Genomic DNA, 25,200 nt, shown 5'->3' with positions numbered 1-25,200 from the left:
CAAGTTAGTTTTCCATTTTTTTCTTACTGTAGCTTTTAACATTTCAATTCTTTTTCCTTCAGCTTTCAAAAAGATTACGAGAAAAAGAATGGAAAGTGGGAGACCTCTTACATGCTGTGCTGAAATACTGTGAAATGGTGCAGAAGACTTCAGATGGAGAAAGAGGTCTACGAAAATCATTATTTGGTTGGCTTTTGGAAAATGCATGAAAAGCTATCCTTTCCAAAAACTAAGAAACTAACAAAAAAAAGTACTTTCATCGCTATGGAGACTGAAATTTGTGAGGCAAAAATGTGTATTGTAAAATGCAACTCATAAATATTATCTAGCATCCTTCTAAAACTTTTGGAGAATAGTAAATATCTTGTAGTTTTGTGTTAACACTTTTTTTGTGTATACAAAATACAGTACATATTTTCATAATCCATATCAGAATATTGTGGCTGTTCTTGCTTTAGAAAAGATTTGTGAAGGGTGGGTGCATCTCTTTCTATGGTTGCCAAACTATCTCATTTTGAGCCAGGATGATTTTTACCACATTTGTGTGGAACTGGAAACAAGCTGAATTTACATAACATACGTAATATTTGAGGGAGGCTGTTGGGAGTTTGTTGTCTTTTGGTCAAGACATTTTCTGTCTTCTAAATCATTGGTTCTCAACCTTGGTGCCGGAACTCCAAGTAGGATGCAGGAAGCATCGTTATGTGGGGGAGAAGGGAACATGAGATGTTTGATTTGAGATAACTTTCATTATAGTATATTATACTGCAATTTCCATTTTAACAAAAAAGCTTATTTTACCAGTTTTGGCGGGTGCTAAAAGTATTACAGAGAAGAAAAAGGAGGTATGACTTAAAGCATGAGAAACTTTGCTCTTAATCTTGACTTCTTAGTAGGAAGATATTTTTATTCCTAGCTTGGCTGACTAGGTCATGTAATTCTTACAATTCTAAAATTGCCTAAAACAGAATTTAAGATGAAAAAGTTGACCTGGCGTTTATTTCAAGTTTCTTGTACAATATTGTGAGAGATAATTGGCTCCTGCTGCAACACAAGGGCCTCATAGTTAATAGAAAATCAATGCAGAAGTAAACCTGGAGACTGTTATCCTGCTACATAATTTATTCCAGTGAGGTTAGCCCTATAATACCTAAAGGCTTGATCCTTGTTTCCATTCTTTGTTAATTTAGAATATGTATGCTGTCTACATCTAAGATTACTCTTCAGTCCTTCAAGTTACCAATTCACTATTTGAAAATCCACCTTTATTACACAAGTACTTTTAAAAATTAAGAAGATGGTAGGCTTTAAAATGCTATTAGATTAAAAAAAAGAAAGAACAATTATAGATTTTTTTCCTGCTCTTTTCATTTCAAATGGGTTGAAGCGTTATGCTTATTGCTTTAACTTCTATGAGTAATTAAAGCAGCAGGACTACCAACAAATTGCATGATTCAGCTGGTAGTTGAAACAAATCATCAAGACCTTTTTTCAAAGTTTAGTTTATTTCTGGGGAAATATTACTGCCAAACCTTTGAAAGCTCCCCTTCTATTTGTCATCTCCTGCCACTACAAATCAATTCTGCTTATCAAGACCTCATGTGGGTATTGCATTCACATTGATGTAGATGGCGTATAAAATCTGATGACTAGACTCAGACAGGAATTTTAGAAGACGTGTGGCTATAATAAAGCATATTGCTGCAGAACAAGAAAGAAGACCTGTCAAAAAGACCTAAAGAGAAAGCCATGGAGCCAAAAAATAACAGACAAGTTATTTTGTGCACTGCTTAGATTTAGGATCCAACAAATTGATGATTCTATATGGCCTGATTCATCATAAATACTGTTCTTTGATCATGTGCTGTCTGAGTTTATAAGAAATACTTCTACCAGTTTAACTGATTTCACAACTCCTTGTTTTTATTTTAGATCACAAATGAATTCTAGTATTGCCATTCCAATTTTATCAATTTGGCAGAGTTTTGGTATATTCTGTATTATTTCATAGCATTTTCCAAAATCTTGTTTTGGAGATCAGTACTGGAAATGTTGGGAAACTGATAACATACCAAGACATTTTATTTTTGTGTAATGACAAATTCATAATTGGTCACAGGGTACTGAAATGCCACATGTGCTAAGTCAGTAAGAAAAACAAAACAAACAAAAAAACCCCAAAACAACCTGGCGCTCGCTTTGCAAGATTGTTCTGTATGGTTTGCATTTGATTTACAGAGGAAAACGCCACCCAGCTGAAGTACCTGTTTTTGTTATAGGGCTGCATTTTATTTCTTCACATAACCACTTTCTCTAAACATTTGTGTTTTGGTTTAGTTCTCCACCAGAGGAGAATGTGTAGCTCTCCATCCATTAAGGCCTGTTCCTCTCTTTCAGGAGATACGCTGTTCACCTAAGTGCATGGCTATTCCTTTTTAGGTTCCCCCATAGAAAGAAGTGCATAAAAGCCTTAATAAAATCCTCAGTAACAATTCTAAACCCTAATGAAATATGTTAACCTTACTTTGTCGGTACTAACAGGGTATGATGGTTGCCAAATAAAAACAAAGTTCTGTCAGCCAGCTAATTTTAAAACTGTGTCTGTTAAGAGGTATGGAAATGTTGGGAAATAAACTGAATGAAAATGTATATATTTATATCCTTACTGAAACATGACGGTAGGCAGGTTTTTGTATACAGCTTATTTTTAATGTTTAAAGGTCTGTAGTGGTTGAATTGTTGTAAAAGAGCATGTAAAAATTTAGCAACCACCGTGTGATATGTTTGAAAGGAACCCCATTCTGTTGTGTTTTTCAGCTTCTATGGTCAAGTGCTTCAGGAAGGCTCTTATGTATATATTACAGAGAAAAGTGTAAGATCTATTAAATCTATCCTAGCAGCAACAGAAATGAAAGAGGACCAGTGCTACTTTTTCAAACTATTTTTCCTTTTGTGCAGTTTGTTCTACGTCCCCTCCATTCACCTCCTGTTTGAATTCCCTTTTCCTAGACAGCATACCTAGTTCACCTGGAATTTCCTCACTGGCCAAAGGTTGCAGGAAAGCCTTTCCCGAGAATAACCCTTAGTGCTGCCAGCCAGGATCTTTACAGTGGGCGCAGCTGCCTTTCCTCCCTCCCTGAGACCTCAAGTGCATGACCTAAGCAGTGCACCTGAGCCCTTTCAGACAGGAAACTCAAGCTCACTGTGTACACTGCCACCAACTACATCCCCAGCTTACAAAAGAAGTCAGTTGCAGTACCAAAAAGAACAATTTTGTAGCCCTCCAAAATTAAACATCTGGTTGAGAACGGAAGAATGTTTCAGGGAATATATACATTTAAGAAAAATAAATGTTTTGTCACTGTAGTCACTTTATTTTGTACCTTTGTGAGTACCTTCCTATTTTATAGGTACAATTGTAAGTTTGGAAAGTGGTTTTTCTGCTGTAATGATTGAATGTTTAATACCAGACTGCTGTGTTAGCTGGAAATAGTACTGTACCTCTATTTGTTACTTGTGCAGTGTTAATAAAATTCACACCTGTGTAGTGAATCACCTGTTTACCAAGATCATGTTGAATAATGCTAAAATGCTAAAGTAACCCTAAATATTGATGTAAACTTGATGACATACTGCAACATGAAGGTCTTGTAATATCGTTTATCATTTCATATTTTTGATGATTTATTCAGTTACCAGATTTAAGAACTCCAAGTTGCACTAAATTTGTTCATGTTTTATTAGTGACTTAAAATAAAGAAATAGCTGTATGGCACATATTGTAGTAATTGATGGAGATTTAGAGGCGGAATGTGCACATTACACTGAAATCAACAAGTTTTTACAGTTTTAACAAGTTAAGCCAGTTACACTTGCTGGTTTTCATTTCGGTCTCTTGCCTTCTTTCTCTATATAATTGTGGCGGCTCATAAATTATTGTAGTCTCATTTCCACCCCACTTGTGGGTGTATGTTGCCTCTGTGTCTGCAAACTATTTCCAATTATTTTTTTTAGCCTACTTTCCGAAGGAAAAGAAGGCTTATAAGGTTGCTATGTGTGTGTGTCTCCTTTTAATAACTGTTATGTTTGGTATTCTATTCACACCAAATTTTCAGGACATGTCAGGAAGGAAAAGAGGACTCTGACAGGATTGTTGTTTCCTCAGATCCATGCATATTTGTAGACCGGAAAAATATATGTGTGTGTGTGTGTGTATGTATGTATATCTCGGAAAGTAACCTGTTTAATTCTGGGTGGAACTTCTTATTATAAAGCCAAATGCCTTTCCTTTCTAAAATATTTTTCCAAGAATGTCCTTCATTGACTCAAGGTTTATCATTGATGTATGAGTTACCTCTGATCTACCTCAAATGTCAGCTTGATCCCTCAGGCTAGAATTTATAGGAACAGGCTCTGAAAATAAACAATCAAACTCTAAACCCAGTTCTGACAGCTTGAGGTGTAGATTAAAATTTAGAAATAAAACTCAGGTTTGAGAAAATTTGCTTATTATATCAATTTGGCTTGGGGATGAGAGGATGAGACCAGATCTGATCCAGAAAGTTTGCTTACCTCCTTTAGCTTTGTTAACTTTCTCATATGGAGTGGATTTGTTCATGTCTTCATATGTTATTGGAAACACCTACAATATGTCAATCACAGGAATTATGTTTTTGTTGGGCATTACCCTCAAAAGAAAGAAAGCCTAATATACCTTAGTAAATGATGGCCTGTTGTTTTTTTTCTTCTTTAATAAATGATCTAGAAAAAGGAGTGATGAGTGAGTTGATCAAATTCATAGATGCCATAGAATTATTAAAAGTTGTTGGAGCACAAATCAATTGTGAGGAATTGAAGAGGACCATGTGAGGCTGGGGATTTGGGCATCTGAATAGCAGATGAAATTTAATGTGGACATTTGCAAAGTGATGCATACAGGCAGAATAATCCAAACTATAGATACATAATATTGGGTTTCATCTTAGGCATCAGCAACCAGAAAAAGGTTTTGGAGTCGTTGTGGACAATACTTTGAAGTCCTAGAATGTTAGGTATGATTAGGAAAGGAATAGAAAATAAAACAGAGGATATCAAAATTCCTCCGCATTGATCCATGGTATACCATACCTTGAGTAATTCTACTCAGTTCTGGTCACTCCATTTCAAAAAAGATAGCGGAATTAGAAAAGGTGCAATGATAAAGGGGATGGTATGACTGCCCTGTGAGGAAAGGCTGAACTGGTTGGGGCTCTTCAGCCTGGAGAATAATCAGTTGAGAGAAGATATGATAGAGGTCTATAAAAATTTGAATGAGGTAGAAGAGATAAACGGAATGGTTATTTATCCTTTCAAAAGGTACTAGAACTAGGGGACACTACAGGAAGCTAGAAGGTAACACATTTAAAACAAATTGAAGAAAGTAGTTTTTCACTCAGCACACAAACAGTGGAATTTGTAACAGTGGTGAAAACAGCATACATTGAATTAAAAAGGATTTAGACAAGTTCCAGGAGGAAAAGCCCATAAAGCATTATTAGCTATGTTGAATTGGGAAAGCCATTGCATATCCCTGGTTATATGCAAGAAAGATTGGATTGATTCTTTTGGATCCTACTGGGTACTTGTGATTGGATTGGTCACTCTGAGAGAGGATGCTGGGCTTAATGGACTTTTGGTTTGACCCAGTATGTCATTTCTTATGTTCTTTACATTACTAAGCATATAGCTCAGCTGCCAACTTTAGAAGCTTGACCACTTGGATGTTGTTACTTATCTAACTTGGTTCTTGTCATATTTCTCTTTGGAGCTCTACTATCCTGGTTAAATATGTATACAAGATCATTATACACTACAGTACTTAATCCAGCACCTAGGACTTCTCCCATGTCTTTACACTCAGCCTTGTAATAATCTAAACAGCTACCAAAACTTGCAAAGTTGTTATCCTGACATCTAGTTGCTTATTTCCCAGCTTTATTGGATGATACCTAGCAACCACCAACCTGCCAACATCAAGATGGGTTGGTTCTGAATGTTGTAACCTTCTGGTTCCTAGTAGCTACCCTGTGGCAAATTGGATAGTAGCCAGTCACCACTAACCTGCTGGCATCAACCTAGTTGGTTTCTGGGGTATTGTAACCTGCTATCCTGTGGCCTGTGCTGTCCTGATCCTGTGCTTTAGGAGATACATACATGCATACCATGTCTTGATGAGACAAAAGACTTTTCTTCTAGCCCTTGGCCAGATTAGAGGGGATCAAAGTTCAACCAAGACAGTTATCTTTGAGTGGTGAAGGAATGAGGTAAGTAAAAAGGAAAAAAAAAACAGAGATGGAACACAATTTTCAGAATTATTTTAATTGAATCAAAAAATGATTGGGGGGGGGGGGCGGCTTGCAGGAGTGTAGAAGGAACAAAAAAGGATATTTGTAGAATTTTAGATACATCAATAAGTAATAAAATGAGTTTAGGAAAACTTCCAAATATTTAAGAAGCAAATAAGAAAGGTGTGTTTTCTATTTGTGTGCACAGGCCTAATTCACACCTTTTATTGGGAGTCATTATTGAGGCCTGATGAACCAAAAGATAGGAAAACCTAGGTAAGCCATTGTTAACATACTAAACGGTAATATATGTCTGAATTAAAAATGTAAAGTGATCTCTTTCGTGTCTGCTTACAGAAAGCAGAGATATGAAAACATTTCATGATGCTTGATTTCCTTCTTTGGCACAACTATCTGCAGATTTATGAACTAATGTCAGTTATGTGAATTTCTGCATAAGTACATCACTAAGCAAAGAGTTTTTACAAACAGAAAACTAGACGAGAATGGAGTGAGTCAGTGACTACAGGCAACTTTCAAAATCCACAATGTCAAAAATGACAGGGCAGCTTTAAAAATGCTTGACATCATAGTGTGCTTTCTGACCTCCCTGAGATCAACTGGATTGACCTAACTGGCCTGTTGCCTAAATGAAATTTTAAAAAAGGATTCTTAGTATTGAAGGCACATCAAAAGTGTTAACTGAATATCACTAGGTGCTCTAGTATAAGTCCATTACCTGCTATTAATTAAGTTGACTTAGAAAATAGCCACTGCTATGGAATAGACTTAGTTTTTGGGTACTTGCCAGGTTCTTATGTTCTGGATTGGCCACTGTAGGAAACAGGATGCTGGGCTTGATGGACCCTTGGTCTGACCCAGCATGGCATGTTCTTATGTTCTTAAGTGACACAAATTTGAATGAAATTGGATGAATAAATGTTATTGGAGGGAAAGAGAAATAACATAGGGCCGGATTTTAAGAAGTATGCGTGGGCGTAGATTTGTGAGCGCAACCCGGTGCACACAAAGCTACGCCCGATTTTATAACATGCGCGCAAGGGAGTGCACACTTGTGCACCTTGCATGTGCCGAGCCCTAGGGGAGCCCCGTTGGCTTTCCCTGTTCCCTCCACCCCCCAGCCCTACCTAAATGCCCCCCCATAACTTTGTTTTGCAAGTTGCGCCTGCTGGCCAGTGCCGGCACACAATCCCCTGACCTAGAGACCTGACGGAGGCCTCTGGCCATGCCCCGCCTTGACGGAGGCCTCTGGCCATGCCCCACCCTGCCCCGCCCCTTTTTTCAAGCCCTGGGACATACGCGCGTCGCCGGGCCTATGCGAAATAGGCTCAGCGCGCATAAATCCAGCTGGATTTACGCGCGTAGGGCTTTTAAAAATCTGCCCCATAGGGTGGAAAGACAGACCAGATGATCTGATAAAATTAGTTTAGAAAACTAGGCTAAAATCATACAATATAATTTTTTTTTTAATGGCTTATGCTGCAAATTATTCATAAAATGTAATGTTTATACCTACTAGAGAAAGGCACGGCCAAAAAATTCATTTTTGTAGTTTTTTGTTTTACAACCTGTGCGTACTGTTAGCCAAAAATGAATTGGAATAAAATTTTTTGGGTTTGGCGGTCCAATTTGTTTTATAGGAAACAAAAATGGGCATAATCATCCCTTTTTCTATTTTTGTTTCAAATGATACTCCTAGGGGAATTCTGCATACTTTTATATTGGTCAAAATAACACAATATACATGACAGTCTTCAAATAATTAATTTAAAATGCAATACAGAAAAAAGTTATTACTTAAAGATGCAGAGTTTAAAATATTTTGAGCAGAATTTCCCTAGAAGTTCACTGTAAGGGTTCTCTTTCACCCTTTCTCCCTACTCCCCTGGCCAGTCTCCTTTCACTTTGCCCTCTCAGGCCCCAACTCTTCCACCTGCTACTATCTCTCCCCTTCCCCTCTAGGCTCAACCCCTTCTACTCTATCTCCACTCCCAGAGTTTGACCTCTCAGTACTGCCCCGCACACAGGCTTTCTCTGTCCCTCTCACACATACACAGGCTTCCTCTCTCCTAGTGCACATGCACACCCCCTCATACAAGCTCCCTCTCTCATGCACATACACACACACTTTCATACAGATTCCCCCTGTTGCAAACCCACCCTCATATAGGTTCTCTCTCTTGCACACCTACACAGGCTCCCTTTCTCACGCATATATCCTCACAGGTTACCTATGTCTCTCACCTGCCACACACACATATACACATAGACTCCCTATCTTACACACATCCTTTCTCACAGGCTCCTCTCACAAACAAGCACTCTCACATGCCCACAATCCCTTTAATCACACACACCAGCTCCCAAACTCTCACACATATATACTAGAGTTGTGATTCGACCTTTTGATTCGGCCTTTGTTATTGGCCCATTGCAGGAAATTTTGTTTCCCGCAGTTCGGGCCGATTTTATTTCGACTACCCACCTGAAACGATGCCTGAAACCCACCCCGTTTTACAACAGGGGTTGTAAAAAAAAAAAAACCCAAACCTACCCCAACCCTTCAAATTTAATTAATGCAACCCCCCACCCTCCCGATCCCCCAAGACTTGCCTGACTGACCACCCCCCCCCCCCCCCAAGACTTACCGAAAGTCCCTGGTGGTCCAGCGGGGGTCCCGGGAGCGATCTCCCGCTCTCAAACCTTCGGCTGCCAGTAATCAAAATGGCGCCGATGGCCCTTTGCTTTTACCATGTGACAGGAGCTATCAGTGCCATTGGCTGGCCTCTGTCATATGGTAGGACAATGAACTGCCAGCACCATCTTAAAAAATGGTGCGGGCCATCCATTGCTCCTACCATGGCTGACCAATGGTATCGATAGCCCGTCACATGGTAAGGGCAAAGGGCCATCGGTGCCATTTTGATTAGTGGCAGCCGACGGCCCGAGGGGGAGATCGTTCTGGGGACCCCGCTGGACCACCAGGGACTTTCGGTAAGTCTTGGTGGGGGGGGGGGGGGGGAGTCAGGAGGGTGAGGGGATGCAATTAATTAAATTTGAAGGGTTGGGGTGGGTTTAGGTTTTTGGTTTTTTTTCGAATGTGCCCGTTCTCCCCCCACCCTGAAATACGATAAGAAAACCACACAGAATTTCGTGGGTTTTCTTATCGTTTCGTCGCCCTCCCGAACCGTGACAAAATAGGAAATATCGTCTCTATTTCCTATTTCGTTGCAAACAAATGTACATCCCTAATCTACACACTCTTCATAATCTCCTCACATAGGCTCCCTCTGTCTGGCACCCACTCCCATGCACCCTTACACATGCTCTCTCTCTCATCTCCAGGCTCGCAGTCTTATACACACACTCCATCTGCTCCATCTTCCCGCGAGCAGAAGAGCTTCGACTCTTGGCAGATCTGGGTCTATTCCATTTTTGCCGTGAGCAGGATGGCCTCTGCTCATGGCATGCTGGGGCCTGTTCCATCTTCGCCACAAGAGGGACGGCCTTCACTTGCGGCACGCCGGGGCCTGCTCCTCCATGAAAGGGACGGGTTCCTCTCATGGTACATCGGGGCCTGTCAAATTCTGTGCAGAATCTGCGCAGCTGCACATGAGGGAAATTCTGTGCAAATGCTGCACTCCACAGAAGCGCAGCATTCCTCCAGGACTAAAATGAATGCAGATTGCGATATTAAAAAGAGAAACATCTCCCAAAAGTACATTGCTTACAAAAATGTTGATATGAATTGCTACAGTACACCTCTAGTAACTGCCCTCTTGAACTTCATTTACTACCGTTCTTTGTCTCCCTCTCAACCAAATATGCTACATCTGAAGCTTTCCCCTGATTCAACTCTGGTTATTCAGAGTTGAATCAGGGGCAGGGGCGGTTTGTGGGAAAATAGTGGCCCGGGGGATTTTTCTCCATACTGGCCCATGGGTACCCAATTACACATACAATTTGGTGAGTCACCAAATACAGAATAAAGGGACCATAAAATATACACAGAAATGCACAGACAAACTGAACTGGAAATCACAACAAGTTAGACTGTATGTAATGCAGCAATGGAAAAATAGAAAATACCATCATTCCTCATAAAACATCAAACAATAAAATCAAGAACTATAAAACATCACAATAGGAAAATCATACTAAAAATATATATTTTAAAACTGCTGATGAATAGAACCTCCAGTAATTTAACTCGGGGAAATTTTCAAAAATTTGTATATAACACCAATAAAATATTTCAAAACAGCACATATATCAAATAACATTCAATAATTAAAACTAATAAGGATTTTAAAAAGCCCCTGCTGTCTCCTTCTGTGGGAGCTCTTGATTTCCAGTCACCCTGATATTGTCGAGGATTAGGAGGTTATCCACTCTCTCACACATACTCACATGTCCATTCTCTCTCACACATACACTGTCTCATACATACACATTCATGCTCTTATATCCACCATAACCTCTCACTCTCACTGACACTGACACACTCTCAGGCTCTAAGACACTTTCTCCCCCTCCACCCCCCCCCCCCCCCCCCACACACACAAACTCTTACTCCCCTGGATTTTCTCATACAGGCTCATGCTCTCACACTCACTGGCTCCCTCACATACACACAAACACACACACCCAGGCAAGCCCCTAGTCATTCTCTCACACACACACACACTGACCCCCAGGCAGGCTCCTATTCATTTTCACACCACTCCCTCCCCATCCCCCAGGCATGCACACATTCATTCTCACACATACGACCCCCAGGCAGGCACCCATGCATTCACACACATACACCCCCAGGCAGAGGCACACAGTAAAGGCAGACCCCCCTCTCTTTTGCCAACAACCTCGGAATCTCTCTCATTCCTCTGCTGCCACTGTCACTGCTGCCACGTAGCTATTGGGGAGGCGCCGATTGCTGCTACTGACACTGAAGCCCATTCTGCTGCCTCCTCTGTGCAGGCCCCGTGGGCTTCCACTTTCTCCATGCTGATCTCGTACATTGTGAGATCTGCATAGAGAAAGTGCTAGTCTTGCACATTCCCAAAGATTACAGGTGCCAATCACTAAAAAGTAATTAATTTTTTTTTACCTTTGCTGTCTGATCTTCGTTTTCTAATTGGTTGATCACAGATTTTTTTTTTTCCACCTTCCCTTTCTTATTTTTTTTGCCAATTCCTTTTATATTGTCTTTTTTTCTGTTTCTTTTCTCTCCATCTTCTTCCCTCAAACACACAGTGTCAGGTTCTGATTCTCACATGCATTTCTCTCTCTCACACACACAGGTTCTCCCTGTCACATGCTCTCTCATATAAAATCATTCATAGACACAGTCTCTCACTGGCACATGCTGTCTGACTCTCACACCCACAGGCTCTCTCTCACTCCCACATGCTGTCTTGCTCAAGCACAGGCTCTCACTGTCACATACTGTCTCTCTCTCTCACACACACACACAGGCTCTCACATGCTGTCTCTGCAAACATTCAGGTCCTCACTCTCACACACAATCTCTCAACTCATCTCATACACACACTCTACGGGCTCTCGGCCTCTCTCTCACCTCTGAGCCTCCTCTTCGGGGGGTTGCTGCAGGATGGGCTCTGCAGTGGTCCTGATCTTCTCGGGCCGCGGTGGCCCTGCTACTGGGTCTCTTCCTCTTCTCGGGCCGCGCTGCTCCTCTTCTGCACGCGCTGATGCGCCTCCTCCTTCCTGCCCATGTGGCTCTGTGCAGCGTTTACTTCCAGGGCCGCGCGGGCAGGAAGGAGGAGGAGCATCAGCACGTTTAAACGCGATCTTTTTCTTCGGGCCTTGGTGATGTGAGCCTCACCAAGGCCCTGCCCATCTGCCTGTCGCTGAGCCATATGAGCCTCCCTGCGCCTGAGGGCATTGGCTCCCCTTGGGATACCACTGCTTGCTGCGACACAGGTCTAGTGCTTCCAGTGGCCCTGCACACAGGTTTCTCTTCAGGCCGCAGCGCCAGCAGACCCTCTTCTTGTCTTTGGCCGGGAAGTTTAAAAAAAAAAAAAAAATCACGTGATGGGTGCGACCGGCCCACCGGGGGATGCCCGATCCCCCGATAGGCCAATCCGCCCCTGATCAGGGGAAATTGGATGGGCCAATTTTCAAAGGCCCGGTCACGCGCATAAATCCCCGGGACGTGCGTAAGTCCCGGGGCCTCGGGAAAGGGGCAGGGAGGGGGGCAGGGCTAGAGGCCCCCGGCACAGCAGCCATTTGCCGCTGTGCTGGGGGATTGAGTGCCGGCAGGGTGCCAGCTTGCACAAACTGCGCCTTCCCCGAGGCAGGCGCATAAGGGAAAATAAAGATTTGGGGGAGGGTTAGGGGAAGGGAGGTTAGTGTAGGGGGTTGGGAAGTTCCCTCCCAGTCTGTTCCAAAATTGGAGCGGACTGGGAGGGAACTGAGGAAGGCTGCGGGTGTCGGTGCGCGCAGGATGCACAAGTGTGCAACCCCTTGTGCGCACCGACCCCCAATTTTATAACATGCGCGCACCTGCCCGTGCATGTTATAAAATTGGGCGTCCATGTGTACGCCCATCTTTGAAAATCTACCCCATAATTTTTAATGAAAACTTTAAGAATTTTTAAATTTGTCCCCATTTATGTTGGCGCAGGGTGTATGGCAAGGGTTATTTTAACTTCTAGTATGTTTCTGAAGTTTTATGGCACATGCAGGTCCTATTTGGACAAACAGTTTTGTATAAATTCAGATTCCATTTCATCCTGCACCACCAGTGGGTTATGGCCCCCTACCAGCAGATGGCGTCAAAGCACAAAGCTTTCTTGTGTGACATCGCCGCTACTTAAGGTTGATGCAGCCCAGAGAAAGGCAGTACTCTCTGCCTTCAGCAAATGGTAAAATGTTCTCATCTGGTCCAACAGGAGCTAGGGATCCTGGGTTTGGCTAGTCCAGCCTGGTAGGGTGACTTGCACATTAATGGGTTAAGTTGCTGGCCAAGCTGCAGGTTGTTACAAGTATAGCGTGCACAGTCTATGAGGCTCTTGGTCTCCTCTGGTGCTGCAGAATCTGTGACTCTCAGGTTTGGTTTATCCCAGCTTCATAGATTGTCTTGAACATTTATGGCTTAAGCTGCCGGCCAAGCTGTTGATTGTTACCGATCTAGCAAGCCCAGTCTTGGAGGAGACTTTGGGGAGTTTTGGAGCAGTTACAGCTTGAGTTGTGGGCCAAGCTGCTTGGTTTTACCGGTTTAGCATGCCCAATGTTTGGGTCTCCCTGTCCCAGAGCAGACTTGATGAGATGAAGAGAGAGCCTTGAGTTTGTGAGGTTCCTGGAAGATCTTCCTCCCTGCTCCCTCCCTCCCTCTTTTCCTGCAATAGCTGTTCAAGTATATTAAAAAAAACAAAACAAAACAAAAAGGAAGATCAGGAGAGCAGAAAGATTTCAAGCTGCCTCTGCTGGGAGATCACAGTGATCTGTACAGTAAGCACTATAAAGGGAAGGAGTTTTTGGAGTCGATTGGATCCTATTCTCCAAGCTGACCTCCCAATATTTTTTTCGGTTTTACCACAGCGCTCTGGGGCCTTTAATTAGGGGAGGCAGTTTGCAGTCTGTACTGTAGGGCCTAAGGGAACCCATGGCCGCTCCTGCCGTTCCGAAGATTTAAAAAAAAAAAAAAAAAAAAAAAAGCACGCATGATAAAAGAAGAGAGCAGAGCAAGTATAGCCATTCCCAGGCATGTGGCAGGCTGTTTCAACAGGCCCTTTGCTATCAGTATGGCAGGTCGGTACCAAGCCTACTCTACTACTTGGAAGTTTGCGAGGTTTTTGGCAGGCTTGGCTGCCATTTTGCCTTTCTCCCAGGCAGCTTTCCTGCCCTCACTTGCAGGCCCAGGAGGACTCCTAAGCTGCCATGTTCATATCTCTCCCGCTCAGCCTTCCTGCTCTCACCTGCAGGCCCAGGAGGGCCCCCTTGTTATCCTGTGGAAACTCTGTGGTTTATTATTTGTCTCGCTGGCAGACTGTTTTCTCTCTGCAGTTGCTTATTGGTGAGCTGAGTGAGGATGTAGGAGCTGTCTCTCCCTCCAGTCTAAGGCTCACTCCCAGGTTCTTTTTTCACCCACTGGACTGCAGTTAGGCAAGCTTAAGTGGTGGATCTGGTAGCTATGACTGTTTTTATCTTGTGGATTCTTCCGGCTTTTATCTACATGAAATCCCTTGTGGGAAGGAGGTAGTTCCCTGGAAGGAGAACTATCTTCTCTGGCAGAAAATGACAGTTTTTTATTTCTGTTTTATAGAGGGGAAATTATTAGTTTATTTCTAATCTCCCGTGGTTTTCGCTTAGTTTTGTGACTGGTCCGTGAGCCTTCCTTTCTCCGGGGGTGGGTTGTCTTTATTTATTCAGAACCATTTCACAGCTTTCGGATGTGGAAGACTTGCCCATTTTGAGTTGGCAGTCTCATGAAATTAGTCCCAGGAGTCAAGGCCTTAATGTATTGGTTTTATTTTCTCTTGAGTGGCCAATCACTGGCTTCTCAGTTGCCATAGGTAAATCCTTGTTTTCAACTGGAGCCCGGCTTCCCAAACCTGTCCTGGGGACCCCACAGCCAGTTGGGGTTTCAGGTTATCCACAATGAATATGCATGAGATATATTTGCATATACTATCTCCATGATATGCAAATTGATCTCAAACATATTCATTGCGGATATCCTGAAAACCCGATGGGCTGTGGGGTCCCAGGACAGGTTTGGGAAGCCCTGAGCTAGGGGGACAGCAATAGCTCGCAAGAAGATATTTGGGGCCGTTGTGCTTTGTAGTCCTCTCTTTAAGAGGACTAAAAGAAGATTATTTTGGTAATGCTTTACCTCCAGTGCCTTAACAATATAGTTTACTATCGATGCTGTTTATATATCTCAATGTCTTTTGTGCAGGGGCAAAGGCACCCAGTCTGCTGGTAAGTATCTCAAGTTCAATAGGGACAGCACTTCTGGTAGAAGCAATGTCTTTTCGCTTGCGTGACAGCCCTATTTCATGGACATGGAGGAGCGACAGTTCTGTACTGCAAAATCCAGCCCAACCTGTCTCCTTTTCAGGGAAATTTGCGATGGTTGGTTGAGTTTCTTAGAGAGTTATAATCTCTGGAGTAACTGGCAAGTTTATTCAGCATTTTCTCCTGAGCATTGGGAGGCTGAGTTCAGTTTACAGGCCCCAGGAAGATAGGCTGGGTTGACATTTGTCTTTGTCAACTTTAATTAGTTGATTCATCCTCTTCGAGGGGCCTAGATGCCACACTATTTTAGAGAGAGAGATGCTGTATATTCTGTTCAGTTCCTCAGGGTATGTGTGTGTATGTATATATATGTATAATCATATTCTGTTGACTTCCTTGTGATGAAGGCCCGGTGGGGAGCATCCTCCTATATTCTGAGGATGGTCAATAGACACATTTTTCCCCTTAGGAGCCGTGTGCTTCATTCCCTCTGTTCTGAGACTTCTCTCTGCCTAGCGTTACTGGTGACTGACGTCTTACAAAGTGAGGAGGTTAATTCCTCCTATTCTCATAAATGGAGCCATTCAATGTCCTGCAGAGTTATACAGGTTTCAGACAGTTTAGGTTGGGGGATAGATGGCGCTGAGAACAAGCTTGTGCCTTCCTAATTTCCAACCCCGGCACAACTGGGTGTGCATACCATGCAATTGCACAGAGTGGCACACACAGAAAGGTGGCAGCAGTAGCTGGCAGATTCAAGGCTTCCTTGTCTTCCCAAGTCCTGGTGGGGTGATGCAGTGCTGACCAGAGCAGCCTTGCATCCAGACCTTCAAAAAGAAATTAAAAACCTGGCTCTTTAAACAGGCCTTCTCATAACACCCTGCCACTCTTAATTGCTAACCTCCTACCCCTCCACTGTACATATTCCCCCTTATGAGTTAATTCTATGTTTTCTTAAACCAATTACCTGTTCCTCTAACATCACCCCCTTTACCTATCTGCTCTTCTCTATCCTTTTCACTTCTTAGCCTCATTTTTTAACCAGTTATTTGTTATAATGTAACTTGTTTCTTCCGATTTCTCTTCCTCTTCTTCCCTTTCGTTTTATGTAAACCGATGTGATGTCCATACGAACTTCAGTATGTAAAAGTGTTTAAATAAATAAATAAAATAAATGTTGCAGATTCGGGGAGTACATGCACCTGCCGCTTCCTCCCCCATCTCTCCTCCCCTGCTGCATCGCTCATTGAAGGCAGTATCTTTTCTTTTCTTTTCTTTTTTAAGACTGGGATTTCAATGATCGCTCCCTGCTGCAACAATTACAGGTGTGGACATTGGAACCCTTCTAGCAGCCTTTTTTTCCCTATCCTGCTAATTTCTAACCTGCGCCACCTCACCCCACAGCCAATGGCTGAGAGCGGCAGGGACTGTGTGATAACTTTAGACCAGGGACTGGAAGTGCTTGAGCTGAGTGGGCCTCCCTAAAGGAAAAAGTGCAGCAATAGCCACAGAAGCTGTGGGCAATGCAGGTGGCTTGGTAAAATTAAGAATGGAAGCAGTGCTGTGTCTGTGTCCTGTTGTCAGCTTGCACGGAGAGAGGAGGAGAATGAGTACTTGCCAGTCTGGGTTTTGTCATGAATGGTAGCTTGGGGCGAGTGTATGTAAATGGAAGTCTGGATTTTGTGTGTATGTCTGCTATTTTGAAATATTTTATTGCTGTTTGGAAAAATGTTTATAAATTTTATATGTGTTCTTAATTATTGAATGTTATTCTGTTCATCAACTCTTTGGCAATATTCTTTTTATTAATATGGTTTCTTATGATTGATTTATATTTCTTGATTTGTTTGATTTATGAGGACTAGTGATGTTTCTGTTTTTCCATTGCTGCATTGCATACAGAGTCTGGCTTGTTGCAGCTCCAGTTCAGGTTCTGTTTACATATTTCTATCTATACTTTATTCTGTATTTATTGAGGGTCTGTCTGTGTTTTGCAAGTGTGACCGAGGTGGGGTATTCTGCTAACATATAGTGTCTGTGTAAGGATTTCTAATAGCCTGGTTTGTTCTGCTTTCCTGGTTTGTTTTAGGGCCTAGTCGTGTTGGCTTTTCCTGTTTGAATTAGTACTATTTTGGTATTGGAAGTTAACTATGTCATTATTGTCATTCAATTTACTCAAGGTTGTCCAAGGCCAAACCCATACCTATAACCTAACATGCATTACAATAGGCCTAATACCATATGGATTCAAAATGCCTTTTTTTGCAGGGTTTTCTGGGAGGCATCACATCAGTACATTTTTTTCTGTTCAACAAAATAGTGCCATCTACAGGGCCTATCTGGTGCCATTTTTATTTACCATTAGGTGGGGCAAGAGCCCCTGGGGATCACTCCTACACAATTTAGGAATTTTGGATCTGTAAATGGGATAAGATATGTTCAGGGGGTGTATCAACTTTGAAAGTTTGGATTGTTGAAGGGAGCAGGGAAAGGGTGTCTGGGACAGGGTATGAGACTCATATGTTCTATTGTGTGTTGGCTATTTGGAAAATAAAAATTCTTGCTAAAAAAAATAGAGCAGGGAGATGGGGGGGGGGGGGCAGCATAATAACTGTTTGCACAGAACAGCAAAAATATTTGCACTGGCCCTGCTAATTTTTTTTTTTTTTATTTTTAATTTTGCATTTACAGATATATTACAATATCATTTATTTAAAGAATAGAAAATTTATACATCTTGGGGTACATTTTAAAAGACAGCGCACGCGCGTACTTTTGTTTGTGCATCAGACGTAGTCGCACGTATCTTTTAAAATCCAGGATCGGCGCGCGCGAGGGGGGTGCACATTTGTGCAATTTGCGCACGCGGAGCCCTGCATGCGCTGCCCGTTCCCTCTGAGGCCGCTCCAAAATTGGAGCGGCCTCGGAGGGAACTTTCCTTCCACCCCCCCCCCCCCCCCGCACCTTCCCTTCCCTTCCCCTACCTAACTCACCCTCCCGGCCCTATCTAGACTCCCCCCTACCTTTATCTGAAAAGTTACTACTGCCTTCGGGCAGTAGTAACTTAAGCGAGCCAGCACAGCAGGCCCCGACACAGGCCGCTGTGTCGGGGCACTCGGCCACGCCCCCGGACCGCCCACATTTTATTTATTTATTTATTTAAGAATTTTTTTATATACCGGGGCACGTCAAAAACATCACCTCGGTTCACATTGTAACGTAACGTAGCAACAGGCTTTACAATAATTTAGAGTAGATAAGTATAGATAAACATTATTTAGCTTTACAATAAATTAGAGTATATAAACATTATGACAACTAATTCAGTTTAGGATAGGTGGATTATGAGGAGGATACATGATAAACTGTTGAGGAGAGTAGGAGAGATAAGGTTATTTAACTATTCACAAGTTGATAGGTATCAAGGGCGGGTAAGGAGAGGTAGTTCTTAAGGAGGGTTGAAGAGAGAATAGGTTCTTTATTTATAATGTGGTAGGTGAGTAGGCGGAGATAGAGGGGTAGGAGGAGGATGGGGTTGTTGGGTTGGGAGGAGGAGGAGTAGGGAAAGGGGAGTGGGAGGTGGTGGGGTAGAGGTGATGGAAGTAAGGGGAGAGGGTGGGGTAGGGGGGGTCCTGTATGTAAGGTTCATTAGGGGTGTATGTGTCGGGGAGGGGCGTGAAGGGGGGTATGTAAAAATTGGGCGTGGTTGGTTAATCGGGGTATGCTAGTTTGAAGAGCCAGGTTTTGAGATTCTGTTTGAATTTTCTATGGCAAGGTTCCTGGCGTAGGTGGGTTGGCATTTTGTTCCAGTGGGACGTGCCTGCTATAATGAATGATCTTTCTCTGATCGTGGTATGTTTGATGATTTTGGGGGAGGGTGTCAGGAGTTTGGCTTTGTGTTGTTTTCTAGTTGGTCTGGCTGAGCTGTGGATGTGGAGATGTTCAGGGAACCAGTGCATGTTTTGGTTATGAACGGCTTTGTGTATGAGTGTGAGGGATTTATAGATTATCCTGGAGGTGACTGGGAGCCAGTGTAGGGATTGAAGAACTGGGGTGATGTGGTCGTGACGGTGAGTGTTAGTGAGGATTCGGGCGGCAGCATTCTGTAGGAGCTGTAATGGTTGGAGGGTGCTTTTTGGTAGGCCTAGTAGAATAGCATTGCAGTAGTCCAATTTGGATAGGATCATAGCCTGCAGTACTTTTCGGAAGTCAGAAGTGTGTAAGAGTGGTTTGATTCTCTTCAAGGTATGGAGTTTGAAGAAACCGCTCTTTATGGTGTTAGAAATGAATTTTTTGAGGTTAAAGTGGTTGTCTATCCATATGCCTAGGCTGCGGACGAATTGGGTAGGTGGGCAGCCTGGGGCAGAAAGGCTGAGTGTGGGAATGCTGGGGGGAGAGAGGATGAGAAGTTCAGTTTTGTTAGTGTTGAGTGCCAGAAAGTTATCAGTCAGAAGTTTGTTTATGTCAGATAAAGCAGAATTCCAAGTCTTCATGGCATTAGTGATAGAGTCTGTTACAGGTATGAGTATCTGTACGTCGTCTGCATATATGAAGTGCTGGAAACCCAGTTTGGAGAGCAGTATGCAGAGGGGTATGAGGTAGATATTGAAAAGGGTTGATGATAGGGATGAGCCTTGTGGAACTCCTTGAGATAGCTTGACCTGTTTGGATTCATTGCGGCCGATTTTTACCTTATAGCTCCTGTCATGTAGGTAAGACTGTAACCAGAGAAGGGCGTTGTCTGTGATGCCAATTTCCTTGAGGCGTTTAATGAGTATGTTGTGATTGACTGTGTCGAATGCCGCAGATATGTCTAGAAGTGCGAGTATGTGGGGCTGTCCTTTGTCCAGGGCTTTGAGTATGGTTTCCGAGAGGGAGATAAGTAGGGTTTCTGTGCTATGGTGTTTACGGAAACCAAACTGGGAAGATGAGAGAATATTGTGGTCTTCTATGTATTCTGTAATTTGTCTATTAATTATTTTTTCGAGTATTTTGGAGAGGAACGGGAGGTTTGACACTGGGCGATAGTTGGCTGGATCAGAGGTGTCTAAGTCCGGTTTTTTGAGGATGGGTTTTATAATGGCTTGTTTCAGTTGTGTTGGGACCTGGCCCAGTGAGATAGATTTATTGAGGATGTTTGCGATGTGTTTGGCAATAGATGTGGGGTTTGAGATTAGTGTTGAGGTGGGCAGGTTGTCTGAGGGATGATAGGCGGGTTTGAGTTTTTTGATAATATTTTCAGTTTCTAGTGTAGATGTGTTTTCAAAACTTGAGAGGGTGGTGTTTAAGGTATATATGGGTGTTATGGGATTGTAGTGGTCATTGGGAGTGTTGCTGCTAGTTGTTAAGTTCTGAAGGTTGGGTTGAGGTAAGAATCGGGCCATGATGGTCTGTACCTTGGTGTTGAAGTATGAAGCTAATTTTTCACATTTTGTTTCATCGTCGTGGTTAAGGTTCTGTCTGTCTGGTGCTGTGATAAGGTTGGTTACGTATTGGAAGAGGGCTTGTGGGTTGAATTGGAACTGATGGATTCTTGCGGCATAGAAGTCTTTCTTAGCTTTTTCAGTGGCTTTTCTGTAGGTGTGTTGAAGGGTGCGAAACTGTGCTAGTATGGTGGGTGTTTGGTTCCTCCGCCAGGATTTTTCAACTTTGCGAAGGTCGAGTTTCATGGTTTTAAGTTCATTTGTATACCATGGGTTCTTATTATTTTTGTTGGCTTTGATTTCTTTGGAGTGGGATGGGCAGAGTCTATCTGCTATGTCTGTGGTAATTTGAAACCATGAAGTTGTGGCTGTGTCTGCGTCAGTGAGGTCTAAGTTGGGGAGTTCTTTTGAGAGGGCTTCAATGATATCTTCAGTCTTGCCTTTTTTGCGAAATGTTATTGTTTTTTTGGGTTGCGAGGGGGGGGGGGTGTCTTTGATTGTGCAGTGTGTGTCTATTCGGAAGTGGTCAGACCAGGGGATGGGTGTGCATCTGGGTTGGTCGGTTTGGATTGAGGAGTTGGTAAAAATGAGGTCGAGTGTATGCCCAGCCTTGTGCGTGGGTTCTGAGACATTTTGTTTGAAACCAAGTGCTGTCATAGCTGTCAGGATAGCTTCACAAGAAGGGGAGAGGGGGTTGCGGTCTACATGGATATTCAGGTCTCCCAGAATTATGGCAGGCTTGGTATTGTTTATGTGTTTGGAGATGTATTCTATGAGTGGGGAGGGATTTTTTTCGAGAAGGCCAGGGGGGGCATAGATTAAGCAGAGTTGGAGGGAGTTAGATTTGAATGTGCTGATTTCCAGTTTGGGGGGTGGTGTAATGTTTTGCAGTGTGAGGCTGAAGTTCTTTTTGGCGGCCAGGAGTAGTCCACCTCCTTTTTTTTTATTTCTAGGTATGGAAAATAAGTTGTATGCATCTGAGGAGAGTTGGTTAATTAAGACGGAGTCGGTATCCTTTAACCAGGATTCCGTGATGGCGCATATATCAGGGGCTTCGTCTGTGAGGATGTCCTGTAGTAGAATGGTCTTTTTTAGAATGGATTGGGCATTAAGTAGTAGAATGGAAAAGGATAGCATGCCCAAGATTTGTGTGAGGGGGGATGCCATAATGGGAATAATTGATCTGTTTTGTTGTGTTATGTGTGAGTGACTGGTCATTTTGTGGGGTGTGTAGAAGTGTTTTATGGTGGTAATAGGTTGTGGAGACATAGTTGTAAAGAGTGGGGGGGTTCTGCTATTGTTTGGTGGTTGTGTGTGGGGTAGGGTGTTGTTCGCTGCAGGGCTGGGTTAGTATGAGGTAACAGGTGGATACTTTTCTGTGGTAGGGATGAGGGGTTGTGGGGTTGTGGGGGGAATGTAGGGGATGGGGAGGAGTGGGTAAGGCGGGTGTGAAATCTATATTCTGAGATAGGGCAGGATGAGTGATGTGTAGCGGGTTGTGTAAAGTCCTGTTATCATAGTTATAAGCAATATCAGAGGAAGCAGGTAAATTAACGTGGTTATACAGGCTATCAGAGGAAGCAGGTAAATTAACGTGGTTATACAGGCACTGTAAGATGAGGCAGGCAATTATATAGGCAATACCAGCAGATTAGGTAGAATCTTGCAATTATTGTATCAATTATAACAGGCTGTAGAACATGGCATTTAACGAAGGTAAGCTTTTAGCTGCTGTGGTAGTATGGGAGATGAGGTTCTTTAGGGGGTGGGTAATACGTCTTACAGTTGGTGTGGTCCTGTTGGTTTCAAGATTTGTCTTTGGGAGTCCCGTGGCGGTAGGCAAGAGGAGACTGTGGGCAGGTCGTTGGTTAGTAGGAGATTGCAGGGTAGCAGTGGTTGCGGAGGCGCACGAAGGGGCGCACAAAGGGGCAGGCCCCTTTGTCGCGCTCCTTCGTGCGCGCGACGCCCGGCGTGCGACGCCTGGGAGCCGCGTTGAACTTTAAAGGGCCTTGCAGTCGCGTGTCTGTGGTGTCACAGGGGCGACTTGCGTTCGATTGGTTGGTGCGGATTCCGTCGGGCTGGGCCTCAGGGTTGAGGGCTTGGCTTTGGGACGGCGGCGGCAGCGTTTCAGCGGCGGCGGCGTTTAGCGGCAGCGGTCACGTGGTCGGCGCGGGATCCACGGAGGTAGGGGCGAGTTTAAGGGCCTTACCCCGATGGGATGCTGCGCCGGCTGCGCGACCCTCACTCCCAGCTCCCCGTCTCGGAAGTCGATGCCGCAGGTATGACCCGAACATGCCCCTGATCCAAAACCATGCCCCCTGGCCACGCCCCTGGCCACGACCCCTGACCGCCCCTTTTTGCAAGCCCCGGGACTTACTTGCGCCCCGGGGCTTGCGCGCATCGCCGAGCCTATGCAAAATAGGCTCGGTGCGTGCAGGGGGGTTTTAAAAGGGTTACGCGCGTACCTTATGCACGTAACCCTTTTAAAATCCGGCCCCTTATTTTCAGAGGTAATTCAGCTAACATAATGGTAAGTATGTTACAAACATTCTTAACATAAATCTCTCAATCTGTAAGGTAAATTCAGAACCAAGATAATTACAGGAAATATGGAGCCCAATCAACTTCTCAATCATCATGCGAAATTAACCGCACTATAAGACAAGACTATCCCATTACCCTTTTTACACACTTCCAGATTTCCCATCTAGAAAGCCCTTAAGCTGTTCCGGCTCTAGAAATATATGTCTCTTCCTGATATTTCAATATACATCTCCAGAGATATTTCAGAACCATAGTAGCCCCCCGATTTATCACTTCCAATCTCATCTGCAAAAAGGCTTTCCTATGTTCTTCGGTGGATCGCACAATATCAGGAAAAATCCAGACATTCTGTCCATAGTATTTAATCATCCTATTTTTGAAAAAGAATTTTAATACCATATTTCTGTCATGTTCAAAAGCAAATGATATCAGCATAGTCCCCCTTATTTTAATCTTAGTTTTAGTAGACAATTCAAGAATTTCAGTAATGTTCATAGATTGTTGTTCCCTTGCTTCTATACCTCCTATATTCAAAGGTTTTTGTGAAATGAAAAAAGCTTTGGTAATCACTGGCATCACCTCCTTTGGGATTTTAAGGACTTCCATCAGGTATGCTTTAAATTATTCAGCCGGTAGGCCCTGCTAATTTCTGAGATTTCAGGAGAACTTCCTTGTTCAGAAGGCTCCCGGGGCTTGGAATTCTCTGTAGTTTCTGTTATTTTGGGATCTGGATTCAAAGGCGCGTATTCTTGCTTCTTCTATAATTTTCTGTCTCCTCCGTTCATACCAATTTATCGGGAAGCCAGTCTATGGCTCTATGCTTAAGACACCAGCCCCAACCCAGGCAATCCACAGTTCAAAGCTGTCAATGACACCTTAGCTAGCCTAACATATCTCCTCTGTTCCTCCTCTCCTCCAGGGTATACATATTTAAGTCCTTCAACCTCACCTCATAAGTCATTTGATGGAGACCTCCCACCATTTTGGTAGCCCTTCTCTCTGTTGCGTCCGTTGGTCTCAGATGGCTTCATCCGACATGCCTCACCTCTATTTCAGCCTTCTCCACCAGCCTCAGGAGAATGACGTCCGTAGCGTCTCCTCGCCGCACCCTCCGTCGTCCCTGGAGCGGCTTTGGCGCAACATCCCGCCATGTTGACCTGAGGCCTTCTAGGGAGCGCGCACGCCTCACGTCTTATAGCAGTGTTGGCGCGAACCTCGGGGGCATCCCCCTCGAGTGACTTCACTGCTTCCGACCACAAAAGGTTGCCCATTTGCTGACTCTTGCCGAGTTAGCAACGGATTGGATTCGTTCCGGTCTGAAACTGCTCTGCTGCTTCTGCTGCTGCTGCTGGAAGCTAACTTCACCATCTGGGGTTCTACTAACTTGGGTACCCACTCCTCGAGGGCCTGTGTGTCTATCCTGGTGCCTGCTACCAATTCTTCTACCTGCTGGAACACTACCTATCAGCTACAGAGAGTGAGTACTATTTCTCCCAGACTGTTCATCTACAGCTCCTCGTTGTCTATCTGCATCGGGCCCTACACCACCATTGTGGATTGGGACTCCTCTGCCAAGGATCACAGACTGTTGCTACCTATCTTCTCTCTACTGCTTATTGGGAACTCTATCTACTCAGCTACAAGGGAGTATGTAATTACATCTGCCAATCTGTCTCTCCTACAGCGCCTCACTGGATATCTGCATCTGTTCCTTATACTACCATTGTGGGATGGGTCTCCTCCGCCGAGGATCACAGACTGTGCTATCTAATCCACTCTCTACTGTCACCTCTGGTAAACTTTTCAAGCTGCATAATAAAGATATATTTATTGAGGTAGATCTTAAATAACTACGCACTCGCGAACAAAAGTACGCCAGATTTTATAAGATATGCATGTAGCCGCAC

At 43.6% G+C, this 25,200-nt stretch overlaps 1 protein-coding gene across 3 annotated transcripts in view; it reads left to right on the top strand.

Moving 5' to 3' along the window:
• Positions 1 to 3,775, top strand: part of AKAP11 (A-kinase anchoring protein 11) — a 121,521-nt gene extending 117,746 nt beyond the window's left edge. For all 3 annotated transcript variants that reach the window (XM_029602947.1, XM_029602945.1, XM_029602946.1), the window contains one exon: positions 63 to 3,775. In XM_029602947.1, coding sequence (XP_029458807.1) covers positions 63 to 209 — 147 coding nt within the window. In that variant the 3' untranslated portion in view covers positions 210 to 3,775. The remainder of the gene's footprint in view (positions 1 to 62) is intronic.
• The last annotated feature ends 21,425 nt before the right edge of the window (positions 3,776 to 25,200 follow it).

This window comes from Rhinatrema bivittatum, chromosome 5 (assembly GCF_901001135.1).
Source record: "Rhinatrema bivittatum chromosome 5, aRhiBiv1.1, whole genome shotgun sequence".
In the NCBI taxonomy this organism is placed as follows: Eukaryota; Metazoa; Chordata; class Amphibia; order Gymnophiona; family Rhinatrematidae; genus Rhinatrema; species Rhinatrema bivittatum.
The sequence above is the reverse complement of the archived record's forward strand: the minus strand, read 5'-3'. Positions and strand labels throughout refer to the sequence as shown.